Source organism: Neopelma chrysocephalum, unplaced genomic scaffold (genome assembly GCF_003984885.1).
Source record: "Neopelma chrysocephalum unplaced genomic scaffold, ASM398488v2 Primary Assembly neopelma1_97017, whole genome shotgun sequence".
Lineage (NCBI taxonomy): Eukaryota > Metazoa > Chordata > Aves > Passeriformes > Pipridae > Neopelma > Neopelma chrysocephalum.
In genome coordinates this window covers 4,002,832-4,019,523 of record NW_020925659.1, presented here as the reverse complement: position 1 = coordinate 4,019,523, position 16,692 = coordinate 4,002,832, and the positions used below count along the sequence as shown (strand labels likewise).

General features: G+C 41.5%; 1 protein-coding gene across 4 annotated transcripts in view; it reads left to right on the top strand.

Moving 5' to 3' along the window:
* Positions 1 to 751: 751 nt before the first annotated feature.
* SLC44A1 (solute carrier family 44 member 1) overlaps positions 752 to 16,692 on the top strand; it is a 73,408-nt gene continuing 57,467 nt past the window's right edge. For 3 of the 4 annotated variants that reach the window (XR_003532167.1, XM_027670989.1, XM_027670988.1), the window contains exon 1: positions 752 to 992. Coding sequence is in view for 3 of the 4 variants with exons in the window: in XM_027670989.1 (XP_027526790.1) it covers positions 966 to 992 (27 nt within the window). In the remaining variant the exon portion in view is untranslated. The remainder of the gene's footprint in view (positions 993 to 16,692) is intronic. The other variant, XM_027670990.1, reaches the window with a different exon arrangement.

Below are 16,692 nucleotides of genomic sequence, written 5' to 3'. Positions count from 1 at the left end.
TCATAACAACCCCACACAGCACTACAGGCTGGGGGCAGAGGGGCTGGAAAGCTGCCCAGCAGAGAAGGGCAACAGCTGGCTGAACATGGGCCAGGATGACCGAGGAGGCCAATGGCATCCTGGCTTGTGTCAGCAACAGTGTGGCCAGCAGAACCAGGGAAGTGATCGTTCCGCTGTACTCAGCACTGGTAAAGCTGCAGCTGTCCAGTTGTGGGCCCCTCAGTTCAGGAAAACAATGAGGTGCTGGAGCGTTTCCAGAGAAGGGCAATGGAATTGGTGAAGGGTCTGGAGCACAAATCCTACGAGGAGCAGCTGAGGGAGCTAAGGGTGTTTATCCTGGGGAAAAAGGAAGCTCAGGGGTGACCTCATCGCCCTCTACAACCACCTGAGAGGGGGCTGTAACCAGGTGTGTGGGGGGTCGGTCTCATCCCCAGGTATCAAGAGGTGGCCTCAAGCTGCGCAGAGCACGCCTTCACCGGGCAGCGCCGCTGTCCCGCGGGGGGCCGAGGGTGAGCTCAAGGGTTGAGCACGGCCCCGGACGCCAACCCTCGACGTCCCGCAGCCCTCGGCCCCCCGCGGGCCGGGAGCCGACCCGGCACGGAGACATGGCGGCACCGGAAGCGGCGGCGCGAACCGGGGGGCGGGGCCAGCGGGCGGGCCGGGACCCCCCGCGCCGCAGTGCCCGGCCCCGCCCCCCGCAGGCCCCGCCCCCCGCAGGCCCCGCCTCTCCCGGAGCCGCCGCGGGCTGAGGGGGAGGAGGAGAAGGAGGAGGAAGAGGATGAGGGGGCGCCGCGGCGGCGCTTGTGTTGGTGCTTGTGCTGCTTGTGCTGCAGCCGCGCTCGCCTGAGCGGGCCCGGCGCTCCCTCCGTGCCGGCCTCGCACCGCGCCGCCGCCCCCGGGGGCGGGGGGAGTCGCGGCGAGTGGATGCCCGGCGGGCACCGCCGGGGCACAGACCCGCGGACGCCATGGGCTGCTGCAGCTCCGCCGCGCAGGTGAGCGGCCCGGCCCCCCTCCCTTCCCCTGCCCTCCTCCGCACCCCCGCCCCGGGGCCGCTCCTGGCGCTGTCCTGTGGCTGCGCAGCCCCTCGTTCCCCCCCCGCTCTGTGCCGGCCGTGCATCCCCCCGTACCCCTGTTAGCCCGGCTTCCCCGTGGCTGCGCACCGCCTCGCTGCCTCCCGCTCTCCTGTGGCAGCGCATCCCCTGCTACACCTGTAGCGCCGTTCTCCCCTGGCTGCGCACTCGCTGCATCCCGACCTGTAACCATGCGCTCCAAAGACCGGGAACCCTTTGCTTTTCCCTCCCCGACTCGCACCCCACCGACAGCTCTGCTCTCCCGTGGCTGTAACCTCCCCCCTTTGCTCTCCCCTTGCTCTTTCGTGGCTGGGAACGACCCTCTGCACCCTCTTGTTCACCCACCCCCCCACATAGCCTTGATCCTATCGTGCTGCGCACTTCCACCCTCTGCGCGCTGCTCTGTGTGCTGCTTCCCCTGCGGATCAGCATCATCCTGCCCCTTCTTCCCCCAGCCCTGCCACAGCTTTGCGATCTTTGCCATACCCTGCTCCCGTCCCCTGCCATGGCTGCAGCTGCATACCTCCAGTTCTCACCTGCCACCGTCGTAGTGCCTTGCACCACTGTCCTGGCGTCCTCACCGCCTCCTCCCCTCTGCCATGCCTCAAACACACCTCCCTAGATAGCTCTACACGCCCTGCCCTTCCCTGCAGCATGTTCTTTGGGGTCCCTACTGCCTCACTCCCCCCCCAGAGAGGCAGTTTCGTGCCCAGGGCCTCGCTCAAGTCCACTGCCCCTGGAAAGGGAGGCAGTCCTAATCCCAGCCCCCTTCTCCACTCTATGGCCAAGGTTTCAGGTGCCTCCCTACATCCTTTTCCCTATGTGTGATTGGTTCCACGCATATCTCTTGTTTCCGAGGTCGTTTTTTCCTTCTTCCCCCTCCCCCCTCGCTCTGCTTTGCCCTTACTGACTCCTTTTTTTCCCCCGGAGTGGTGCTGCCAGGCAAGGCACAATTGGGAGCTCCACCCAACACTCCAGTTTGCGGCTCTGCTTCCCGTTTTAACTTTCCCTTTGAACAACACGGCCAGGGCTGTGGTGTTGTTTTTGCTTGGCTCCTTTCTGAAGGCTGTAGGACGAGCGATCACGACTGATGATGCCTTGGCTGTGCTTTGCTCGCTTGTAAATGTTAGCTTCCTTTGGCTGTGTCACTTACGGTGGCTGAATCCAGCTTCCAGCAGACTGCTTATGTGGGAAAGTCCGTCTCTGCTGTCCCAGATGACTCATCACAGAGATGAGTTTTTGTAGCTCATCCGTTCGGGCAGACTTTTTTTTTTTTATATAAGGGCTCTGTCCTTCCAATGCAGAACACTGCAGAGAGCTGTCCAGTTGCAATAGGGAACATTCTTTCTGTGCAGCAGATTTGCTGCAAAGAGGAAGGCAATCAGCTTTATGGTGCGTGAAGAAATGGTTTGAATTGAGAGAATGAGATATATGCTAAATGTTAGGGAAAGATTTTTGAAGTTGTTTGGTCACTGCAGCAGACTGCCAGGGGGTATTGTGGAGTCTGTATTGCTTGAGGTTTGCTAAAAAAAAAATACTTTAGATAAACATCTGTCAGGAGTGGCTTAAGGAAAGCTGATACAGACTTGGAGCACTGAGAGTGAAGTTGATATTTTGAAGTAATGTTTTGAAGTCTTTTCCAACCTTATTTTCTGTGATTCCTATCCAAATTGCTTTTCTGAAGTGATTAGTAGGCCCTTTCTAGATCTTCTTTATGAGTTTAAATTGCTGTTCACTGTTCTTTTCTTAAATGAAAATGCAGGTTTATTTGTGGGTAACATTAGATGGAAATAAGAAGTAGAAGATAAGTTGGTTTACATATCTGGCTTGTTCACGGGTTTCAACTGATTGATTTTGTTTTTCAGTGACACTTGTGTTCCACTGTCATGGTGTGTGATGTTAATAGTGCACTATTGAACTTTTCATTTGCTTTCCTCATGTGTGGCAGAATATGGTACAGTAATTGAGCTTTGTATCCCATATATATAACTGAAATATAAAGAATGGTTGTTTATTTAACACCCCAGCCATGAGCAATGTTGAATCTCCTCAGGAAATCCAAATCAAGGGCTAGTTGCTGAATATTTTGTCAGCAGTTTGTCTGGTATACGGATTGCAGAAACCTTGCAACCTACAGTACAGCATTACATTAGATCCTAATGTCTGTCTTATCCTCCCTTTTATCATTAAAAATAAATGTTATGTTCCTTGTCTACCACTGTCTTTGTACTTTCCCCTCTTCCGTTTTTCCTGGGCAGTGGTCCATCAGACATTCCTTCATATTGCCTCACTTACTTTTTGCTTCTCCCTTTATAGCTGCATGTTAGTCTTTGACATAGTCTCTCCTATTGCTGTGGATGTCTCTCCCTCATTCCTTATGACTTTGTTTTTCAAGTTGGTTTCTCATTAACTTCATTCTTCAGCTCTGTAGCCTATTTGATTTTCATCTGCTAATCCCCATTTCTGTTTCTGAGAGAAATGATTACTTCAGTTTTGATTCTGCCAGCCATCTTATCTGAGTACTGCACCTCCAAGTCCCTTTCTCATGACTGCCACCTCCTCCTCTTATTTATGATAATGCACCTACCTGTGACTGATAGTTGAACTGGGTAGATTTCTTTGTTGTCTTCTTCCTGACTCTTATTTCATATTTAATTATCCATTTTCGCTGCTGAATACGTTTCCCAGTTCCTTTGCTTTGCAGGCCATCTAAAGCAATGCCTTAGGCTTTTTCCTGTATCTCTTCCCCTGCAGCATCTAAAGGTTTCCAGAGAAAAACTGATTAGAATTGACTTGTTTACCTTTGCTCAGCACTATTGATTGCTGCTTACAGAGATGGATTTGCATGTTTGCCTTGTGCTTTTTCTCGTTTTTAACTGCTTAGTCTGATCCCGAAGCCCCAGTCATTCAATCTTCCTGTTTTAATTCCAAATTACTGGGTTTTACCTCTTGCTGCCATCTTATTGCTTTCCTAATTTTAGTCTGAGTTACTATTATCAGTCCTTAGCTGACAGTCAGCGCCAGTCTGCTTCCCTTCTTTTCCAAACTCCTGAATGGAAGGATGTATGTTTGTCCTGTCTCTTCATACTAAATTATTTCCAATCCATATTCTGTGTCGTGCTGAAATTGTCTTCAGTAATGGTTCTACAAACTTCTTCTTCTGCCCCAGTTGAAAGGATTCCCCTTCTTTCTTACTCTCCTTGACCTCTGCTCTTTTCAATACTGTGTGTAATCCTCTACCACATGATGTCTTATTTTCCCTGGGCAGTTATGATATCACAGAATATTTTGAGTTGGAAGAAACCCACAAGGATCATCAAGTTGAGCTCTTAAATGAATATGGGGATATGCTGAGGCAGTTAGAACGGGTATATTCTTTCCAGTTAATTTCTTGTTTCCATTTTGGTCTTATTCCATGTTTGCATGAAGTTCTTCCACTTCCCCTGGTGTAGTATCTTCTGTGATCTGCCCTTGTTCTTTATCACTACAACCAGAGTTCCTGTTTGTGTGTTTTTCCTTTTTGGTGTTACAACAGTGTCATCATCCTTTTTTTTCTTTAGGGGTTTGTGCTATTCTATACTTATTTCGGTTTGCTAAGCTGTAATTATTTTTGTGCTTGCTGTCTCTTGACTGTCACCATCTTGAACCTTGAGCTTGCTGAGAAAAGCTTGTGCGGTGTCCACTACATCTTAACACTTGTCATAAAGCAGTCTGGGTACTCATAATTAATTACCATGACCAGATCTTCCTAACACTTTTTTGAATTGTAGTTTAGCCAAGGTGTGCTGGCCTATATGAGATGAAGACCTGTAGAGGACAGGAGAAAGAAAACCCACCTCTATGTATCTCCTCTCTGGCATTGCTGTTAGTTACCAGTGCCTTAATGTGATTTCAGCCCACTGTCTTCTCTTGGCCATATCTTTATCATGAGATGGGTGTTTTCTCAGGGTGGGTGATTCTGTCTGGGTGCATCTCTTTCATTGTGGGTCTGCCATGCAACAAAAGTTAAAAAGTTTCTGCTTACTTTTGATAGAGGTTGTTCTGGTTTGGTGGGGATGTTCATTTGTTTGGTTTTTTGTTTTCGTTGGGTTTTTTGTTTGGTTGGTTTTGGGGGGGGAGGGTTGGCTTTTTTTTTTCCTTTTTTTTGTGAGTTTTTGTTTGTTTGTTTTTGGGGTTTTGTCTTTGTTTGTTTTGGGGTTTTTTTGGTGCGTGCTGTTTTGGAAATTATATTCTCTACCTAATCTACACATCTTTTGAGCAAATGGTGCTGAAGTTCCGAGTTGATAGAACAATTAAGTTTCTTTCAGATCTTTAGTTTCCTTGAAGAAGAAAAATGGAATCTGTGATTGAATGGCAGTATTCTCTTCTCTTGCTTTTCATTCTTCTCCTTCATCAGTGATATTTTCTGTTATCTCACAGCATTAATCCATTATAAAATTGGATTTGCAGGAGGTAACTGTTGGAGTTCATCACTCTTATGTCACCATAACTGTTAGGCTGCACTGTAAATCCATTTGTCCAAAGTAATCTGTAACAGACTTTTTTTAAGCAAGAAAACTTGCACTACAGTGTAACTCAGATTGCTCTGCTGATCTAGTTTATAGCACAGTTCCATAAAGTTTGCATTGTTATATCTGAGCAGACAGACATTAATAGATCATGAAAGGGAACGAGGTGTGGGAAGAGGCAAACCTTAAACTGCCTTCTCATGGGACATTTGTAATACATTCTCCCTTCCTGCTGTTGTGCAGTTGAAGTGGCTGACTGGAGTTAAAAGGTGTTTATTTTGGCAACATGTGATAGGGAACAAAGCAACTTATTGAGGTCTTTGTGTTGGGATTGGGAAATACTATGTGTGTTTATTTATTTTATCCCTATAGCTTTTTACATTAGTGACTTAATCCAAGATATGTGCGAGAGAAGCTTGAAATATTGACAGAAATTGGAGGCATGACTGGAAAAAACAAAGCACATGTTATTCTTGGTGGTTTTAGTGGTGGCCTTGGTTTTTGAAAGACTATAAGAACTTCCCATTATTAGAGGAGATGAAGACAGATCATCCATTAACTTTCCCTTGAGCATCTGCTATCAAAGCAACACTAAATAAATCTGGAGTTCCTAACTTTCTGAAAAAACTCACTGTTCGTATGAAATGTCTCTGCTAACCTGTTATGGACAATACAGATGGCTAATTGTACACCAGTGGTATCTTCAGTTGTCGGAGGTTCTTGCAGTCAAATGAATATAAGGGGCATCAAAACATGCCTGTTTCACTGTGGGCACGGGTATGATCATAAGACCAGCTGAATAACAAGGTTGCTGAAAGAAACAGAATGAGTTGCGAATTCTAATTCCAGGAGATAGGAAGCTTGCTTTCAGTTCAATACATTAACAGTAGATGAGGCTTCCATTTGAGCCTCTGGCAAGCAAAAACAGTATGAAGGGTGAACTGTACAAGAAGGATCCAGAAACATACGAGTGAGTCAAGTATCTCATGAAGTGGTTGGTGACTTTTCTGTATTTCTGATCTGTGAGCTCTGTTAGATTCCTGTGAAGCATGAGATGTCCTTTTACAAGTGCTGTCACAAGCAACCTGTGCAAATAATTCCTTTCGATCTTAACGTAGAAAGAAATATTTCAACTACATAGATACTTGTAAGTACTCTTTAAATTCATGTACTAAGGCTTAGACTACCCTTCAGTTATGTCACTTCTTAAAAGTTGTAAGCAGCAAGTTATTTTCTTTACTTTGTCAGGTAGTTCAAAGATCAACTTTTTTATTTTTAAGAGCCTCAGGAAGTGATAGTTTGTATTAAGAACAATTGTGGGACGTAGCATCCTAATAAGACTTTTTTTTTTGATAAAGTGAGAACAGTTTTGGAAAAGATTGATTATCTTGCATTGGTAATAGGGAGTGCTAAATCCAAAGCTCATGTTATTGTAATCTGTGGGGCATCAAGAATACTGTCAGCCATCGGACTTTTAGGCTAATAATATTACAAGTATGTTCCATATCACCCAACGGATGGCTTTTATTTTTCATTATGAAGAGATGGCAATGTTTGTTATGTAGTGAAGTTGTCAACTGTCTTTGTGCTGTTTACTCTGAAGGCAAGCTTTGCAATAACTGTGCATGCCTCTTTCTCCTGTGGGCTGACTATAATTTTTGTTCCTTTGAACTTAGCTCAGCGGGTTCTTTTGTGAAAATCAGAACTTGCAAACCAACTTAACATAAATTGTGTCTTTGATTTTTTGTATTTGAATCTTTCTCGCTTAAAGCAGCTGTTGGAAAATTGTGTAAATCTTAGGCTTAGCTTCTAAAAAAATAGTTATGCAGTGTTGCCAGGTGACTTCTACCTGCTGATTAAACTGATTGCTAATTTTTACCTCTGTTTGATGAAACTGTACTGAGACCTTTTTGTGTATAAATTTTAGAGAAAGAGTCTGTGTTGGTGAATATATAATAGGGTTCTTTTAGGTCTTCCAACCACTTTCAAGTTTCACAGACTTTGTAAATAAATGTCAGTGCTTCAATTGCCCTCCTGTTGCTAAGCCCCCCCTCTTTTTTTAATTTTAAAAAAAATTTTCTGGGTGAGCATTTTCCTAATGTGGAATAAAAGTGTATATTTGTGTGACAACAGCCTCAGAAATATCTCTATGTATATTTAAGAAGAGAGATGTGTCATCTTCATTTAGAAATTCAACTTTACAGCCCAAAGATTAGTTTTCAGTGCTTTAATTCGATTTCAACACCCAGCGTGCATTGCACTGCAAGAGTGGGAGATGACTGCTTGTATGTCGGAGAACTGAGGTTCCATACTGTGTTTTTACATGGTAGTTCCTAGCTGTCATTGTTTAAACCAGTAATATTGCTAGACTCTGGTGGAGAGTCATGGCAAGCAGAACATGGTGACTTGTGCCTCATAATGTAATATAAAAAAAAAAATGTACCTGCTCTTAATTAATGCCATGTAGTTAAGCTGCTGTTTACAGCAGAAATGAGCACTGGCCTGTTTTGGTTTTGCTTTAAATTGGAACCACTCTTGCTGCTCTCCAGATACTGTTTGACTGAGGAAGAGACCTCTGAATGTTGTATACAGATCTGCAGAGACAAAACAAGAAACCCATTTAAGTACTTCGTTCAAGGTCATGATAACCATCCCCTGGGAATGCTTTGACAGACTCCCTCTAGTTTGCTATGAAAAACTGAAAAATTATTGCCTACTTATAAGGGCGTATGCTTATGTAATAAACTAAGGGCTTAACACATTATTTCCCTTTCCACTCTCCTCCCGCTCTTTCTTCCTTAAGTCAGAGCTTTCTTAGTGCTGGTTCTTGTTAATCTAATATACTTTCAATGTCCTCAATATTACAATACTGAGTGTTTTTTTTTTCCTTATTATGCTAGAATTTTGGACCTGTGAGTCAGGACTTGGTATTTAGGCAGCCATGATTTTCACTTGGCAAACCCGTTTGAATGTAGGATACATTTTGAAGGAATATGTAGCAAACTGCTATGAATGCCCCTAGTAAGTGGCAACGTTGTTATTTTTCACAGCAGTGCTGTGCAGGCCATGAGCTCTTGGTGAGCTGTGATGTCTTTGGTCTTGAATTCGCATGAAGAGAGTGCAAAAAAACAGGGGCAGTATTTTCCATGGAGTGTTCTTCATCTGGAATCCATATTTCATGCAGAGACCAGTAATTGGGGAGTTCTGCTGTGGTTTTATTTTTGTTTGTTCGTTTGGGGGTTTTTTTTGTGTGTGTGTTAGTGTCATGTGATAAAGCTAAGACATTTGGAAGCAAAGTGTGTATTGTAGTTGGACAGTATTTTACTAGTCCAAAGTTTGAAAATGTTTTATAATTTGGGACTTGCAGGGCATGGAAGGAATAAAATTTGAGATTCTGTGAAACTGGTTGATATACAAGCAGGAAGTTCAAATGTGATTAAGTAACTTGGTATGTGCAAAATGTCTTTGGAAGTGAGATGTTTTGTGCTTTTGGTTTTGGGGTTATTGTTTGGGTTTTTTTGTTGTTGTTGTTATTTTGTTTTTGTTTGCATGACTGATTTTTATTTATTATTAAGAACCATGGAAGTACCAAAAATGCATTGAAATTAGTATTTTAATCCCCTGAAAAATATTTCTGTGATATTTGTAAAGTGTCCTTATTTGTTGCTGCCTTCAAATAAGTACTTAACAATGGGTTATGAAGAAAAGAAACAATAATTAAAGACTTAGAGAGTTAAAAACTGGGCTTTTTTCTGCAGATGGCCTGATTTCTAAACTTCAAAACCTCAGCAGGTGTGCTGATCAGCTCTTTATTTAATCAGCTGTGTTATGCTTCAGGATAAATATTTAAATTGTTGACTGAGGTGGAAGCGTGTAATAAAGGAGTTTTGAAGCAATGTTTAATATGAGTTGACTGTCAAGATGATTGGAAGATTATATACAACATATGTCATATTCAAGAGTGGAGTCTCCACATAGGAGTTTGCAGGGTAAATATCTTCATATTGCACCATCAATAATATGATATCCTATGGGATCTCAGTTTTGTTGACATTATGTTAAAAACTTATAAATACTGTTTGTAGCATCTGAGAATGTTCCTGAAGTAGCATATGTGGGCACACTGAATTGGTGGTATTCTTAGTGTCTGAAGAGAAGCAAAGTATAAACTCATCACCCTTTGGTGGATAACTTTAAAGCAGTATTATACCATCAGAAAACTTTTCCTAGCAGGACCTTTGAGTTTCATACCTAAAAAGAGCAGATGCATCTTTTCGGTGGTCAGGGCGTTGGAGGGCAAGTGGTGAATGTGGAGTCATTAGGAAAATAAGGATGTAGGTGCCTATATATAAAGTACTGTTATATGGCTCTTAGTCTGAAGTGTCACTAGTGTCTGCCATGCAGTAAATTGAGAAATACAGAGTTTTGTAATGAGGTCAAAGCAGGAATTAAAAAAAAAAGAAAGAAAAAAACAACCCAGGATGTTAGACTCCACTGTGATTTGCGTGTCCTGTTATGCAGTCCACTTTGGAATTGCCCACATGTGTTTGGGCTTCTTTCTAGAGATGACTGCCACTTCAGCTGTAATAATATTACAGTGACAAGCTCTCTTGTGCCTGGAAGTGGGAGACATGGCTTCAGTTTTGTAAGTCTGGGGCAACTCAAGCCCCTGTCTCCGAGGGGAATTCAGTCATTAGCAGGTTCTTTGGGGTAGGAGGAGTAATACTGTTCTTCTGCAGAGGTAGGTCCAGGCCAAGGCTACACTAACCATTCTTTTGGTATGTTTATGGAGATATTTTTATTGATACAATGTAGTTCATTCTTCCAGGGAACTGGTATAGTTTAGTAGAGTAAAAGTTTGTGTTTGCTGGTGTGTGTTCCTGCTCTAGTAATGAAGGTGTAATAGTAATTTGCTGTGTAATAAGTCAGTTTTATTGCAAACCTGAGAGATCATCTGAACTCATGATAAAGTGCTGTAAACTGCTGTTTGGTACTTCATCTGAATGCCTGTAAGTCACGCACAGGAAGTCTGTGCATAATGGTGAACATTTTTAACTGAGTCAACTGTGCACAGTGTTCTCACACTTCATGGTGAAGTAAACTGGGGGTTTTCTATAAAAATGTGACATGTTTGGTCAAGTCTTGAACTGATCATAGTTTTGGTGCTTCAAGACTTTGTTCTGGACACTTAAAACAGTGCATTCACCACATGAAAATTTTATGTTGAGAACTACTTTGCAGTTTTCAAAATAACAGAAGATTGTAGAATAATCATGGGCTTAATGCTCTTTAGAGCTGACAAACATAGACCTTCATATTAGCGTTGTCAGGGACTCTAGACTCTGTTTACTTGTGAGGGTGTTAAAAAATGTCCCTGTCTTTTCTCTCCCTCTCAATATGAATTCCTTTGTACAGTGTATTTAACAGGTTTAAAAGCTAATGCTTTTGTTTGAAAATGTGAAACAATTTGCTAGATTTTAATTTTATATTCTGACATTTTACACACTTGTTTAGATCAGTCATTACCTATTAAGTTGGCTGTAGATGCAGAAAAATGCTATGAAGTAGTTACTAATTTGTGTTTATAGTGAGACACACTTCAGTCTACATCTGTAATTGGTATCATGTATGTTTTGACCACTTTGTAGTGGTCAGGTGCAGCCTACCAGTCATCTTATTCACTGAAGTTTGACATTTGTAATGATGGAAGAGGAATGGGTAACTTCATTTGGTGTCTGGAACACGCTCCCCAGGGAAGCGGTCACAGCACCAAACCTGTCTGGATTCAAGAAGCGTTTTGACAACGCTCTCAGGCACATGGTGTGATTCTTGGAGCGCCCTGTGGAGGGCCAGGAGTTGGAGTCTGTGGTCCTGGTGGGTCCCTTTCAACTCAGCAGATTTTATGATTCTGTGTCAAAATGGCTTCTGCTTATGGACTAGGGGGCATATCTTTGTTTTAGGCCTCGGGTTAGAGAGTTCTGAAAACATCCTGAACTGTTAATGCTTGGGGTCAGGATTAAGATCTGTTCAGAGGTGGAAGAAGTTTCATTAGGACAATATGGAGTTGCTGCTAGTTATACTTTTAAACAGCTGAATAGTGTAGAAAAGTGTTCCATGTCTTGTACAGAAAAATGCCATGCTCTCTGTTAAACCTGGAGAAGTACATTCCTGTATTGGAAACAGTTTGGTAAACTACTAAGTTGTGACTCCTCTTATTGATAGGTGGAATGCTTACTGGTAAAGGTCAGCATGTGACTAATACTGTTCTTTAGCTTGTAAAGATATGTAAAATGAGTAAAGAACCATCTCCTAGTCATTGGGAAACACTAAGAAAAGTTTCAAGAACTGTGTGTGTTTTTCTTTCTTTTTTCTTTTTTTTCAACAGCATGTGAAGATGCAGTTTTAAACACAGCTTGCAGGACAACTGAACTGGATGACGTCTTGCTCATCATCTTTTTAACCCGGCTTGCCCATTTGCTAGGGAGTTATGCCCTTACGTGTCCTTTTGCGGCGTGCGCAGTATCGCAAATGGACCCTCCAACTTTGAAGGGTCAAACTTGCATTGTACGTGTAAAACTTATGTATTATGTACTCACTCTGCTATTGGAATAAACTGAACGTTACTTATCAGTTGAATCTTGGCACTTTATCAACATCAGTCTACATCCTAGGAAAGGTGGAGGCTGGAGGACTCTGGCAGTTTCCGAAAAGATCCTGGACAGGATGAGAATCCTTTTTTGCCTCTAAGGGCTATTTATTAATGCTGTGTGCACACTGTGACTGTTTGTCTCCTGTGTAGATAGATAACTACTACACAATAATTTCTGAGTTCCTGATTTAAATAAACAAACAGCAGTTATTTCTATTTACTCTCCTGTATTGAAGTACAGTTGTATGAACTCTTAAGTCCAGGTGTAACATCAAGGTGATAAAAAAACAAACAGAGGATGTAGTCAGATTAATGTGTTTTTTAGAATGGGGTTTTATAACGAATTATCCTAACCTGAAGCATCAGTAGTAATATCCATGAAGATTTTTAAAAGTACGATAAAAAATATCTTTTCACTTAAAAAAACATGAAATATTTACAACCCCAAATTTTCAGTTTCTTTTTATCATTACTGAAACTTATTAGAAATTGTAGAAATGAATATTCCAAATTTTTTTACAGTCACTCTGTAAAAAAACCCTGAAATTAATTAAAGCTATGTGAAAATGTAACTTATATAATTACTTGTAGTGATTTAAACTACTTTTTTTACCAGTATCTTTAGCACAGATTGCACAATCTGTGTAATTGTAAACAGTTACAGTTTTCCTTCAGAAAATTAATGGTTCCTCCCCCACGCCCCAAAATAATAATTTTGAAAATTATTGATTCAGCTTAGCTACCTTGGCAGTGACAGCTAATTCAGCGGTGATGATGCAAAGACCCTGTTATGTTCCTTTAAGCTTAATATAAGATTGAGGTCAAACTATTGCTGCTGAGGAAGGGTCTCTAACGAAAACTCAGTTACTCTTAAATATCAGAAAACCTGAATGAGAAGAAAAAAAAAAAATACCAGGAATTGTCTCCACTGTGTGAAGAACTATGATCAGAACTTTCTCTTTGTTAGATATCAGAGGATCTCATTACACTATTCAGAAAGATCAAAGGAAGTCAATCCTAGCTAGTTCCATGGCTTTTAAAACTGTCAGTTTGTTTTTTAGCTGGGTTCTGTGCTTAAAAACTAAATAAACTATATCCCACTTAAAAGTATGGTCACAGACAAACACCGTTTTGAGGAACAAATGGGAGTTCAAGTATTCATGCACACCAGTGTTTGACAGCCTAATACAACTGTTCCATGAAAGGAAGATCCATCTTAAACTTCATTAAATTTTGTAAATTATAACAGGGAGGAAGTCTTTCAATGATTGTGCAGTTGGTGTCATGATTGAGATATTAAAAAATTGGAAGGTGGATGTAGTATAGAGTGGAAACTAAGAACCTGAATTGATTAAAAATTCAGTGTGCATTGTTGAGGAGAGAGTAGGCAATGATTTATTTTTTTTTTCCCCCAGCCTTTAAGGAAAGGTCAAAAAATGAATGAATATAAACGGTGAAGCAGTGGTGAAGTTTACACACGCAGGTTCTGTGTCTGGCAGTACTACCAGCTGAACCAACAAAAGTTTCAGAAATCCCAACTGGTGTGAAAAGTCACACCCTTAAAGGATGGTATGAGCTGCTAAGGGGAGGATGGGTCAAATGCTGAAGTGCTTGAATATGCTGATCTGAAAAACCTTTGTAAATCTAGGCCTGATTGTTTAGATGGATGAATCAAAATGCCATACCTTGCATTCAGTGTTCAGTAGAAAGAAAGTGGCCATTTCTAAGTGTGGAAAATAAGAAAACTTATTCTCAGTTCCTGGAAAACTGGATGTTTTGCAGCATCATCATTTTGTGTTAGAACCAGGTTGAAAGAAAAAAAGAAACTAAACCAAAGCAATTTGTTGCCTCTTAAGAGAGAATGTCAAAATTATTTGTGTGCATCTCTGTTAAAAATAATATTTCAACTTTTCTGTCTTATTTTCTCCTATTTTGACTAGAAGTGGAAGTGAATTAAACCAAATGCTGAAGTAGAAGAATATTGGGTCACTGTTTTTCATCTGCATGTAAGGTTTTATGTAGCATTACTTAGGATTAGGGGTGATGAACCATTTGTCCTGGACCATTTGTGGACCTTCCAGGAGTTCAGAGCACGTGCACTTGAGAGCCTCTTCTTTAGCCAGAATGGCACAACTCATGTAACTATCATGGTATCTCCCAAAGTATAACACCACTTGGCTTTGCTGCCTGTGGACATTGCTTTAAATTTTGTCTTCTCTGGACTCCTAAACACTGTGTGTGGGCATCCTGGAGTTAGATTAGTGGTTTGCAAGACTACCCTTCCTCATGACTAGTGCATCTTTCTGTAGGGTTTTGATTGGATATTCTTCATCCTGGGACTCTTAAGAGAATTGGTTTGGGCTGAAAAATGTGAAGGTTGTATTTGTTTGTTCTGGTTTGGTTTTGACTTTTTTGTCCTCAATTAACTGAATGAAGCTGTGACTTTAGTATTACAACCTGGGTGTTCATATGCAAATTGGAATAGTCCTGTACTCTCCAGCTGCTAGTTTATGCTCACTAGCTTAACTAAAGTCTAGACTATAACCTCTTCCTGCAACTTCTTTTCATCCAGTGGTTGTTACTCATGCTAGTTATTCACTGGGTTGCCCTTAATTCAGCCCACCTGCCTCACTAGTACCTTCATTTTCTTCTTCTTGAAACATGTCATCTGATCACCGAGACTTTTTCTCTCTGCTGCTTTAATCATGGTGTTGCAACATCCTCAGTTGATGGCAAATTCCATCTTTATCCTTACCTTATTCACATCTTTGCTACTTACACAGGGCTTGATTATCTGTTTATATAGTGCTGCAGATGTTATTTAATAGGCTTCTTGCTTCAGTCACATCACTCCCAAATTTTACACTGCATGAGGCATTTTGCGTTTAGAATAAATTGTAGCTCCTTGCATCTGTAGTCCCCTGGTGACATGCTGTGTTATCACACTTCCTTGTGCTCTTACGTGTGTTGCCCTCTGGTTAGGGCAGGTGAGTGTCGTATGGCACTGTAAGTGTACTGCTATTACAGTTAACAGTGAAAGTGGTAACCACTGGTTTTGGCTGCACTAGTTTTGGAAAAGAAATCTGGAGGAGGGGTTTCTATATTTGTTTTGGAGTGATTGGGTGCAGTGAATACCAAGAAAATAACCTCTTTTTGTTTTGCGTTTGCATACGAGTACTTGCTGTCTTGAGACTGCGTAGCTCTGAATTCAGCTAGAAAAGCCAGCAGCTAGTGTGCTGGCATTCTTCCTATTTCATCTTCTGCAAGAGAAAACATAGCTGTAGACATCCAGCTTTCTATGTGTGGAATATTAAGACGTGATTGTAAAACTGCTGCACCGAAGGGTTCTGATTTGGTTTTGAGTTTGCTAAGTCATGTGAGAAATGGATGGATGCAAGCTTCTGAACACACTCATTTGGGTTCTTAACTAAATAACTCATAAAATCACCACAGAAAAGCTGTTATGGGCAGGAAAATTGTTCCCAACCTGCAAGTTTGTCTTGGAGAGAAAGACTCTTTTGCCAGCTTCCCACTTTTGACTGATAGTGCTTCTGATTCTCTGTGCTTTCATGTCAGTACAGGTTGACCTGATCTTTGTTAATGGCAAGAATATTCTTAGAGAGCATAGCATAAATTATGAAAGCTCTGTTTGAAGAGAAAACTTTAAATGAATCAATTAATTTCAAAAAAATTCCTTTTTTTTTTCCTCTGGGTTATTTATCTTTCATGCATAAGCAAATACTGTAGGCTCTTAATCCATCTGGAAGAAAGGCTAAAATCAGTAGAAGTGCTGAATTAGGATTTCAGGCAAAGCATGTCTGCTGACATGATATGGTACTTCAGTTACAACGGAGACAAAGCATAGTTTGCAAACTGCAGAACAAACAGCATTTGTTAAACCTTATGTTGGCCATAGATTAACAATTAGTGTTGCCAAAGCATGAATATCACAGTCTGAGTAAATGCCTAAGGGTGTAGAGTGGACAAGAAGCAGTCAGTAGAGAGACATAGATACCAAAGTCAAAGACAAGAATAAAGGACTGTGAAGCTCAGGAAGAAGATTCCGTAGGAATCCAGAATACAAGGAAGCAACTGAGAAGAAAATAGCAGATAGATAATGGCAGCTAGCTCAGCTAGCTTGGGTTGTAGCAAGGACTGGAGAGAAGAAAGATTGGACAGGCTACCAAAGATGGGTGTTGTTTTAAAACATGTTTAATTTACCTTTTTACTGTGCTAGGTGGTTAAATTAAAAGTTAGTAAGTATCTAGTGCCTTTTGAGTTGCCTCCAAGAATACTCTTTGTTTAAAATACCTTCCTGCCTTTTTTTTTGTTGTTGATTGGTTGGTTGGTTGGTTTATTTTATTTTATTTTTTTATAGTTATATTTTGTAGCACATTAAGAGCTAGGGACCCAGAATTAATTTCCCTGTGTAACCTTCTAACTATGTGCTACGTCATGGCATTTC